This window comes from Saccopteryx leptura, chromosome 9 (assembly GCF_036850995.1).
Source record: "Saccopteryx leptura isolate mSacLep1 chromosome 9, mSacLep1_pri_phased_curated, whole genome shotgun sequence".
NCBI classification, from domain to species: Eukaryota; Metazoa; Chordata; class Mammalia; order Chiroptera; family Emballonuridae; genus Saccopteryx; species Saccopteryx leptura.
The window spans coordinates 69,751,949-69,763,908 of NC_089511.1; the positions used below are offsets into that span (position 1 = coordinate 69,751,949).

The 11,960-nt window shown below is 39.9% G+C and overlaps 1 protein-coding gene across 7 annotated transcripts in view; it reads left to right on the forward strand.

Moving 5' to 3' along the window:
- CCAR1 (cell division cycle and apoptosis regulator 1) overlaps positions 1-11,960 on the forward strand; it is a 52,833-nt gene that overhangs the window by 27,032 nt on the left and 13,841 nt on the right. For all 7 annotated transcript variants that reach the window (XM_066348957.1, XM_066348954.1, XM_066348956.1 and 4 more), the window contains 5 exons: positions 239-322; positions 2,650-2,835; positions 7,744-7,935; positions 10,649-10,888; positions 11,394-11,505. In XM_066348957.1, the coding sequence (XP_066205054.1) occupies positions 239-322; positions 2,650-2,835; positions 7,744-7,935; positions 10,649-10,888; positions 11,394-11,505 (814 nt within the window). The remainder of the gene's footprint in view (positions 1-238; positions 323-2,649; positions 2,836-7,743; positions 7,936-10,648; positions 10,889-11,393; positions 11,506-11,960) is intronic.

Here is an 11,960-nt window from a genome sequence, read left to right on the forward strand (position 1 = left end):
TGTTGTAATTTATCACCCTTTTGTGTTTCACAGATCTGGCTTTGATTGGCTGATGAGTGTCTTTGTGATCAATTAAAAGTGGTAGAATGTATGTACGTGGACTTGCCTAAATAACTTTAGGAGAAGACAATCTGAAACATTTGTGACCTTGCACAGAACAGCAACAGACTTTTAAAAATAAATTACCTATATTTTAAGGTTTCAGAATCGTAATTAGGTTCTTAACTTTGTATATCAGGATGAAGAAGAGAAGGATGATGGTGAAACTAAAGAAATTTCTACTCCTACCCACTGGTCTAAACTTGATCCAAAGACAATGAAGGTAACTTTGAAAGAGGTAGTGTTTAGTTAAAATATCTGAGCGGAATAGAGAACGGGAAGTGTGTTGTTACTGCGGGTTTTTCCTAGATAAAAGCCATTGAAAATGAAATCCACTGATTTTATATATTCTATATTGTATTATTTGAGTATAAAAATTAAGTAAATGGAGACTTTGTATATCAATTCAGCCAGTGATTGTTGAATGCAGTATGCAAGTGCCTATGGTGTGAGCAACAGTGTTTTTCTAATTTGAGAACTGATGTAGAAGGCAGAATTTCTGCACGTAAGTAACTTTAAGGAGAAGGGAGGAAACAGAAAAATCCAATTGTTAAAATTTAGAAGTAAAAATTTGATTGATATGCAAGGTGCTGCAAAAGCAGGTTTACAGTTGTTTGTATGGAAATTAATGCAATAGCCTGACCTGTGGTGGCACAATGGATAAAGTGTCGACCTGGAATGCTGAGGTCGCTGGTTTGAAACCCCAGGCTTGCCTGGTTAAGGCGCATATTGGAGTTGATGCTTTGTGCTCTTACCTCTTTCTTTTTCTTTTTTTCTTTCCTTTTCTTTCTTTCTCCTTCCTTCCTTTCTTTCTTTCTCTCTCTCTCTCTCTCTCTCTCTCTCTCTCTAATCCCTAAAATGAATAAATCTTAAGAAAAAAAAGAAAATAATACAATAATTAAAAAATAATACAGGAATAGCCTGACAAGGCAGTAGCATAGTGTATAGAGCATTGGCCTGAGATGCAGGGCATCCAAGTTCAAAACCCCAAGACGGGCAGCTTGAGCTCAGGGTTACTGGTTTGAGAGTGAATCATAGACATGACCCCATGGTCATTTGCTTGAGCACAGAGGTTGCAGGATTGAAGCCCAAGGTTGCTGGCTTAATCAAGGGGTCACTGGCTCGACTCAAGTCAAGGCATGTATGAGAACCAGTCAGTGAACAACCTAAGATGCTACAACTATAAATTGATACTTCTCACCTCTCTTCCTTCCTGTCTGTCCTAGTGTCTCTCTTTTGCTAAAATAATAATACAATAATAAATTTTGTGTTTCACTTACAGCTATAAACCTACTTTTGCCCCACCCTGTACATATGAACAGGGAAGGATATAATTTAAGAGCCTCTTTTGAAAATATTTAGGTAACCTGTACTACCTGTAGTATTTTTTTGTTTGTTTTTCTGTTTTTTCCCTCCCCAAGGTCTCTGTCTTGCAGTTTTGCATAGATCAGAAGATTAGAAGCTGATTATTATTTTATTTTGGAGCTTGTTACTTAACACATAAAAACTGCTTGCTTCTGTTCTCAGCAAAAAACAAACAAACCCCAAAACATATTTCTTCTGTTATGAAACTGTTTAACTCATATTGCTTTTTTAATTAATAGAGAATATATATCATAAGAATATTATTCTGCTTGAATCTATCACACAAACACAACCACTCCTAAAATTTTTTTTTTTTTTTTTAGAGACAGGGACAGACAGGAAGGGAGAGAGATGAGAAGCATCAACTCATGTTTGTGTCACTCTAGTTCGTTGATTTGCTTTGTCATATGTGCCTTGATGGGGTTGAGTCAGTCACCCTTTGATCAAACCAGCAACCTTTGGACTTGAGCCAGCAACCATGGGCTCATGTCTATGATCCCACGCTCAAGTCAGCACCCCACGCTCAAGTTGGTGAGCCCACACTCAAGCTGGCAACTGTGGAGTTTCAAACCTGGGTCTTCAGCATCCCAGGTCGATGCTCTATCCACTGCGCCAGCACTTGGTCAGGCCACACTTAAAATTTTTATGTATTTTCTTCCATTCTTTTTTTCTGGGTATAACTTTGTAATTGACTGGTTCGTTGCTTCTAATTTTGTATAAAAAGTTGCTGTCTCATTCTTTCCAGTTAATATCAGTGTTTCCCATGTAATTATTTTTAAATGTTGTATACCGGTCCATTGGTTGATATACTGTTTCTTCTTAGTATAACTCTTAGATATTTAGATTCTTTACTTTTTTGGAGGGAGGGAATATTAAAAGGAATATGTAAGGGGTATTTTTTTTGTTTTTTGGTTGTTTTGAATTATTAGGTTATTTCATTAGGGTAAATTCCCAGAAATTAGAATTACTGGCTCAGAGAGCAATAACTAATTGTAAGCATCTTAAAACATCTTGTAAATTATTTTTCATAAATGTTCTTATAATTTTTCATTTTTAAAACATCTCATGAGCTCTATAAGTATCCCTTTCAGCAAAGTTTTTAAAAATTAGAAGATATAGATACACAGTTTGTCTATTTCAATATTCCATTTTATTTTCCTGTGTTTTTATACTTTGTATATTTAGGTAAATGATCTCCGAAAAGAATTAGAAAGTCGAGCCCTTAGTTCCAAAGGATTAAAATCCCAGTTAATAGCCCGATTGACAAAACAGCTTAAAGTAGAAGAGCAGAAAGAAGAACAGAAGGAATTAGAGAAATCTGAAAAAGAAGACGAAGAGGAGGATGATAGGAAATCTGAAGATGATAAAGAGGTATATACTAAATCATTTAAATACAAATACACTTCTTACCTTACTCTACTTTGGATTGACTCTCCACTGATGTGGTTTTCTCTCTCTAAAATCAGTGTGTGTGTGTGTATTTTTTGCGAGAGAGACAAAAAGGGAGACAGATGAGAAGCATCTCTCCACTGATGTGGTTTTCTCTCTCTAAAATCAGTGTGTGTGTGTGTGTGTGTGTGTGTGTGTGTGTGTGTGTGTGTATTTTTTGCGAGAGAAAGAGACAAAAAGGGAGACAGATGAGAAGCATCAACTCATAGTTATGGCACCTTAGTTCATTAATTGCTTCTCATATATGCCTTGACTGGGTGGCTCCAGAGAAGCCAGTGACCCTGTGCTCACGCCAGCAACCTTGGGGTTTCGAACCTGGGTCCTCAGCATCCCAGGCTGACACTATCCATTGCGCCACTGCCTGGTCAGGCAATAAAAATATATTTTGAGCCCTGGCCAGTTGGCTCAGTGGTAGAGCGTTGGCCTGGCGTACAGGAGTCCCAGGTTCGATTCCTGGGCAGGGCACACAGGAGAAGTGCCCATCTGCTTTTCCTCCTTCCTCTGTCTCCCCCTCTTCTTCCTCTCTGTCTGTCTCTTCCCCTCCCGCAGCCAAGGCTCCATTGGAGCAAAGTTGGCCCGGGCGCTGAGGATGGCTCTATGGCCTCTGCCTCAGGCACTAGAATGGCTCTGGTTGCAACAGAGCAATGCCCCAGATGGGCGGAGCATCGCCCCCTGGAGGGCATGCTGGGTGGATCCCGGTCGGGCACATGCGGGAGTCTATCTGACTGCCTCCCCATTTCCAACTTCAGAAAAATACAAAAAAAAAAAAAAAAAGAAAAAGGAAAAATAAAATATATTTTGAAACTAAAATAGTCCCTGGCCAGTTTGCTCAGTGGTAGAGTGTTAGCCCAGTGTGTGGAAGTCCTGAGTTCAATTCCTGGTCAGGGCACATAGGAGAAGCAACCATCTACTTCTCTCCTCTCTTTCCCTTCTTTCTCTCTCTCTCTTCTCCTCTTGCAGCAATGGCTTGATTGATTAGAGCACGTTAGCTCCGGGCACTGAGTATGGCTCCGTGGAGCCTCTACCTCAGGTGCTAAAAATAGCTCGGTTGCGAGTATCAGCCCCAGATGTGCAGAGTATCGGCCTTAGATGGGGGTTGCTGGTTGGATCCCAGTCTGGGTGCATGCGGGAGTCTGTTTCTCTATCTCCCTTACTTTCATTTAAGTTAAAAATAAAAAATAAAAAAATTAGTAAATTAGTAGGTTTTAATTTGTTTTTTGTTTTTTAAAGCGAAGGAGAAAGAGAGAGACCTATCAATAGGAAGGGAGAGAGATGAGAAGCATCAACTTATAGTTGTGACACCTCAGTTGTTCATTGATTGCTTTTTTAATATGTGCTTTGACAAAGGGTCTCCAGCTGAGCCAGTTTCCCCTTGCTTAAGCTAGCGACATTGGGCTCAAGCCAGTAACCATGGGGTCATGTCTGCGATCCCATGCTCAAGCCAGCAACCCTGCACTCAAGCTAGTGAGCCCTTGCTCAAGCCTGATGAGCCCGCGCTCAAGCCGGTGACCTTGGGGTTTCAAACCTGGATCCTCAGTGTCCCAGGCCAATGCTCTAACCACTGTGTCACCGCCTGGTCAGGGTATCACTTATTTTCAATTTATTCATTGATTTTAGAGACAGAGGAAAGGTAGTAGAGAGAGAGAGAGAAGCATTCCTTTATTATTCCACTTAGTTATATGTACATTCATTGGTCACTTAGGTGTGCCCTGACCAGGGATGGAACCTTCAACCTTGTGTTTTGTGCTGATGCTCTGACTGAGCTACCTGGCCAGGACCTCTTGTCACCTTTTATCTGAATCTTCCGTGTCTCTGTTGTCCCTATCTTCACTGTTGATTCTACTCCCAGAAGTTTCTCCTCAATGTGTGGCCCTGTGCTAGAAAGATGTCCTGCTAAATCATCTTTGCAAGTTTGTAGGGCTAGAATGTTCTAGACTCTTTCTGATCTTAACATGGACCCCATGTACTCAGTGTTGTTGGAGATAAAACCTTGCTTAGTTTAAGCTGCTTTAAAAAAAAATTATTGACTTTATATTTTATTTTATTTATTTTATTGATTTTAGAGAGAGAGGAAGGGAAAGAGGGAAAGATAGAGGGAGGAATATTAAACTGTTCTGTATGTGCCCTGACAAGGAATCGAACCGGCAATCTGTGTGCTTTGGGACAAAGCTCTAAGCAACTGAGCCATCCAGCCAGGTCTTAGTTTATTGATTTTAGAGTGAGATAGAAAGGAAGGGAGAGGTGAGGATGGATAGAAAGTGAGAAGCATCAACTCATAGTTGCTTCACTTTACTTGTTTATTAGTTTCTTATATGTGCCTTGACTGAGGGTGTAGGTGAAATCAAGCCAGTGACCTTGGGATTATGTTGATGATCCCGCACTTAAGCCAGCAATCCTGCACTTAAGCTGCAGAACCCACGTTCAAGTCAGCGACCTCAGTGGTTTGAACTGGGGACTTCAGTGTTCTGGGTTTTTGCTCTATCCATACTGTGCTACCACCAGTCAGCCTCAGTTGCTGTTCCCTTTTTTTGAAGGTCATGTTTGTTTGTTTTTATATTTTTAAAAAATTCATTTTAGAGAGAAGCGAGAGAGAGGGATATGGAGAGAGAGAGAAGGGGGGAGGAGGAAGCATCAACTCCCATATGTGCCTTTACCAGGTAGGCCCAGGGTTTCGAATTGGTGACCTCAGTGTTTCCAGGTTGTCTCCCTATCTACTGCACCACCACAGGTCAAGCTCAGCTTTTCTTTTTTTGTGTGTGTGTTTTTTTCTGAAGCTGGAAACGGGGAGAGACAGTCAGACAGACTCCCGCATGCACCCGACCGGGATCCACCCAGCATGCCCACCAAGGGGCGATGCTCTGCCCCTCCGGGGCGTCGCTCTGTTGCGACCAGAGCCACTCTAGCACCTGGGGCAGAGGCCAAGGAGCCATCCCCAGCGCCCGGGCCATCTTTGCTCCAATGGAGCCTTGGCTGCGGGAGGGGAAGAGAGATACAGAGAGGAAGGAGAGGGGGAGGGGTGGAGAAGCAGATGGGTGCTTCTCCTGTGTGCCCTGGCCGGGAATCAAACCCGGGACTTCTGCATGCCAGGCCGACGCTCTACCACTGAGCCAACTGGCCAGGGCCTCAGCTGCTGTTCTTAATTGACATGCTGTGCTTTCCAGTGAATATCTATTGACTAATTTTTTTTTTCCTGTTGGCTTTTTTGTGGTTTTTCTGTTCTTAGATCCATTGGACAACTCCATTCCTTCTTCCTGCTTTCCACCCACATAGTCCCCAGTCACAGATCTTTTGGAACTTGTGACTTTCCCCCACTCACTTGTACATTGGGTTGTGTGGAGATACTTTGTTACTTTGTTTTGTTGTGAATGTGCATGGATTTTGGCTTTGATATCTAGATCATTCTGTCTCTTTAATATGGAGATTCAGGAAGACCCAGAAACTATGCTACCACCAGTGTTTTGCCAGAATCCCCTAATATATATAGCATTAATATAGGTATTTTTCCCCTCTTTTTTCATAACTCTCTTTTTTAAATTATTTTTTTTGGCAGAGAGTGTGTCAGATAGAGACCAATAGAAAGGGAGAGAGATGAGAAGCATCAATTCTTCATTGTAGCTTCTTAGTTGTTCATTGATTGCTTTCTCCTATGTGCCTTGACTGAGGGTCTACAGCAGAGTGAGTGACCCCTGTTCAAGCCAGAGACCTTGGGCTCAAGCCAGCGACCTTTGGACTCAAGTCAGTGACCATGGGGTCATGTCTATGAGCCCACACTCAAGCCAGCAACCCCAAGCTCAAACTGATGAGCCGGCGAGCTTGGGATTTTCGAAACTGGGTCTTCCACGTCCCAGTCTGACGCTCTATCCACTGTGCCACCACCTGTTCAGGCTCCCTTTTTTTTTTTTTTTTTTTTTTCTTTATTTTTCTGAAGCTGGAAATGGGGAGAGACAGTCAGACAGACTCCCGCATGCGCCCGACCGGGATCCACCCGGCATGCCCACCAGGGGCGACGCTCCGCCCACCAGGAGGCGATGCTCTGCCCCTCCGGGGGGTCGCTCTGCCACGACCAGAGCCACTCTAGTGCCTGGGGCAGAGGCCAAGGAGCCATCCCCAGCTCCCGGGCCATCTTTGCTCCAATGGAGCCTTGGCTGCGGGAGGGGAAGAGAGAGACAGAGAGGAGGGAGGGGGTGGGGGTGGAGAAGCAAATGGGCTTCTCCTATGTGCCCTGGCCGGGAATCGAACCCGGGTCCCCCGCACGCCAGGCCGATGCTCTACCGCTGAGCCAGCCGGCCAGGGCCTCCCTTTTTTTTTTAAAGGAAGTTTCTTATGTTGGGAAATTCAAAGAAAGAATTAGGAGCCATACAAATGGCTGTCTGTAGTAAATTTGAATTTTTCTTCCTCCTCAAGCCCTTATTGTTTGTATAATCATCATAATCAGGGCATTTTTTTTCATGTGATATACATTTGATTACAATTGACCCTTGAACAACTCTAGGCCTGAGGACAACCCCTTCTCAAAAATCTGTGTACAACTTTTGATTCCCCAAGAACTCATTACCCTTGATACCTGTGGGGGATTAGTTCCAGGAACCACTGTAGATACCAAAATCAGTGGGTACCCAACTCTCCTAAATAAAATGTTTAGATCAATGCATACTGTATTGACCCTCCACACCTGCAGATTCCCAGCCATGGATCAGAAACATTACAGGTATTTATTGAAAAAGATTTATTTATGAGTGGACCTGTGCAGTTCAAACCATGTTGTTCAAAGGTCAACTCTATATATTGTACATGAAAGTATAACCTATACTTAAAATTTCAAATACATAGGAAGAAGAAAGAAAACGTCAGGAGGAAATGGAACGTCAGCGCCGGGAAAGAAGATATATTTTGCCTGATGAACCAGCCATTATTGTACATCCAAATTGGGCTGCAAAAAGTGGCAAGTTTGATTGTAGCATCATGTCTTTGAGCGTATTATTGGACTACAGATTAGAAGATAATAAAGAACATTCGTTTGAGGTACTGTCTTAAGTTCGAATTGGGATCCAAATAAGGGCCACACAATTGGGTGATGTATCTCTTAAATATTGAGGGCCCCTTTTTTGCTGCTTTTTGGGGATTTTTTTTCCCTTGCAATTTATTGTTGGGGGGGGGGGGCGACATGATTTTTTTACAGAGCCACTTTTGCTGCTTGCAGTCCTGTAGTATGGTTTAAGTGTTCCTCTGGCCTTTGTGTTTTCCTATAAATTGATAATTGGATCTTAAGTCTCAGGTATAGTTTCAGCTATTTTTTTTCCTAAGACTACTTCATAGATAACAGTATGTTCTTTCACCAGGATATCAGGAGATAACATGATACATAATGTCTAATTGCCTCTTTTGGAAATGAGGTAGTGCTTTATTATTACTCTAGAATTAACATATAAATTACTGGAATTGAAAATTTAACTTGTGATTAAGGTGTAAGATAAAATAATGTTCATCTTTTCAACATGAATCTATTTTTCTTTTTTTAGTGAGAGAGGAAGACAGAGACAGGAAGGGAGAGAGATGAGAAGCATCAATTTTGTTGCAGCACCTTATCTGTTGTTCATTGATTACTTTCTAATATGTGCCTTCACTGGGGGCTGCAGCCAAGTTAGTGATCCTTTGCTTAAGCCAGTGACCATGGGGTCAGGTTTGTGATCCCACTCAAGCCAGCAACCCCATGCTCAAGCTGGTGAGGCTATTCTCAAGCTGCACATGAGCCCATGCTCAAGCCAGTGACCTTGGTGTTTTAAACCTGGGTCCTCAGTGTCCCAGGTCGATGCTTTGTCTACTGTGCCACCACCTGGTTGGGCTAAATTTGTTTATACCATTATTTTAGAGCAGCTTTACAACATACAGTTTATGTCATTTTTCAAAACAATTGAAAACATGTAATTCCAAATAAAGGATTGCTTCATCCTTTGAATAAAACAATATAAAGTATCCCAAAATACTAATTTTATAATAGCCTGTACAAAATTATTATTGTGCTAAGTTATTTATCTTACAAACATATCTCACAATGTTTTAGTTTATAAGTTATATTGGAAAAGTCAGTCATACTTATTTACCTCAAGATGTAGGTCATTGTAACCCAAATGATAAGATGAACATTTGCAAACCCATAATAGAGTGTTAACTGAGGCAGTTAGAAAACACAAAATGTATGTATATTCTTGATATAAAATGTTATAGATATAAAAATAGTTACAAACTTTTGATACCCTAATAATTCCAGTAAGCCAGTATTCTCAAACATTGTGTACTATTTATTTTATTTTTTATCACCAGTTGCCATCAATGTAGCTCATAGTAGTATCTATCATGTAGTTGTCATTCAAGAAATTAGGAAAACGTCTATGGTGCCTTAATGGGAGGTTCCCACTGAGCCATGACCTCTTGCTCAAGCCAGTGACCTTTGGACTTGAACCAGTGTCCTTAGAGTCATACATATGATCCCATGCTGAAGCTGGTGAGCCTTTGCTCAAGCTAGTAAGCCCATGCTTGAGCCAGTGACCCTAGACTTTGAACCTAGGTCCTCAGGGTCTCAGGCCAATGCTCTAGCCACTGCACCACCACCTGATCAGGCTAATTATTGCTTTTTATTTTTAGATAATTGAAAACTCTTAAGGAGATGTGCTTCTTGCTATTTACTTACCTAAAGTATGATTTTCTTTTTAGTTTACATTAATGATGAGAGCATTAATGGTTAAGAGAAAGTGGGGTTTTCAACATCTTTAATGGTTATTTTACTGATAATATAGTTTTTTAAATTTAAAATGTGTAAAGACTGAGCATTTAAAGGAAATAGATTATAAGAGCAATTATAATTTGAGTACATTGTATTATCTTTTATAATCAGGAAACAGTCTGATTATACTGAACAGATAGATTGACCAAGATTACACATTTAACATTTCAAATTACTCCGTTGAAGGCAGTTAATTTTAGCAATATTTACATTGGAAATTTAGCATATAATTTTAATGTGTTAAAAAGTATGTTATAGTATGTTTAAAGGTCATTATGCATGGAAGCTCAAATAGTGATAATGCATACTTCCTACTCAACATTTTGCATTGGTTTCCCCTGCCTGAGAAGCTTTTCTATCTATATGTGGCACTACCCTACCACCACCTTCAAGTCACATTTAAAAATGTCATATGATTAGAGAGGCCTTTTTTGATTATAGTCTTGTTATTCTAGTTTCATCCTTCTCTTTTTCTTATAAATTGAGGCTGATTTGATTATTTTGTACTTTTCTCCATTATACTGTTAGTGCATATGTGCTGGTATTCTTATCCACTTTCTTCATGCTATATCGCCATTGCCTAGAACAGTCTCTGGTAGACAGTAGGCATTTCAGAAAGACTTGTTGAATAAATGAATAAAGTACATTTATCATAGAGATTAATTGTTTAAGGTAGTAGAAATCCTTGACTCATTTTTTGTAGTATGGTTTTTATTTTATAATATTTGACCAAAACGATATTCAACGTAGTATTTATGTCTGCAGAAGGGTTTTGAGGAGCTTGAGGCTTCTTGACATCAATGATGATTACTGTTGTCAGTGCACATTGTTAGACATTACAAGTTATTTGATAAATTACTGACTGTGCTGGAGTTTTTTCAATATTTCTATTAAAGTTATCAGGGTTACTCTTGGTATCCTTTTTTTATACGTTTGGTATCCTTTTTTTTATAGGTTTCATTATTTGCAGAACTTTTCAATGAAATGCTTCAAAGAGATTTTGGTGTCAGAATATACAAATCATTACTATTTCTTCCCGAGAAAGAGGACAAAAAAGAAAAAGAAAAGAAAAGCAAAAAAGATGAGAGAAAAGATAAAAAAGAAGAAAGAGATGATGAAATTGATGAGCCAAAACCCAAGCTGAGGAAATCAGGCGATGATAAAGAGAAAAAAGAAGATAGAGATGAAAGGAAGGTCCGTAATCATTTCCATGACCAGCAACCCGATGTAGTTTTCAGTTAGTCTTCTAGAGTGTAACAAATGATGATGAATTCCATCAGAATAGTGAAACATAAAGGCGAAACTAAAAGGTTTTAGTGTATTAGAAATTTAAGTCTTTGAATTAAGCCTATATAAACATCTTTAACTAGTTTTTATAGTAATTTATTCTTTTTGTTTCAGCTGCACAGGATAGAGGTTTGATTATATTGTGAGCGGCAGTTTATTTTTTTTTAGTTTGTTGTTTTTTTTGTTTATTGATTTCAGTGAGAGAGGGGGTGGAGAGAGAGAGAGAGAGAGAGAGAGAGACTGGAACATCAAGCTGTTCCTGTATGTGCCCTGACCGGGGATTGATCCAACGACTGTGCTTCAAGACGATGCCCTAACCAACCGAGCTATTCAGTCAGGGCGGCAGTTTATTCTTAAGTCAATGTTTGTTGCGGTGTCTTGCTTATTCATTTTAAGTTATTTTAAATTATAGAAAGAAGATAAAAGAAAAGATGATTCTAAAGATGAAGATGAAACTGAAGAAGATAATAATCAAGATGAGTATGATCCAATGGAAGCAGAAGAAGCTGAGGATGAAGAAGATGGTTTGATTCAAATTTATTTATTTATTCTTAGGATAAAAAATAATTTTTTTGTTTAGTGACTTCATCATTGAAAACTATAAAGTTAATATGTTTTTATTTTTTGAATAGAAACACTTTTTTTTAACGAGAGAGACAGAGAGGGACATACAGACAGGAAGGAAGGGAGATGAGAAGCATCAATTCTTTGTTGTGGCGCCATAGTTGTTTATTGATTGCTTTCTCATATGTGTATTGACTGGAGTGCTCCTGGCGAGCCAGTAACCCCTAGTTCAAGCCAGTGAACCTTGGGCTTAGATCAGCAACCATGGAGTCCTGTCTGTAATCTCATGCTCAAGCCTGCAACCTTGGGATTTCAAATCTGAGTCCTCTGCATCCCAGGCTGACACTCTATCCAATGCACTACTGCCTGGTCAGGCAAAACACTATTCTTTAGTGAAAAATCTGTTTTAAGTATT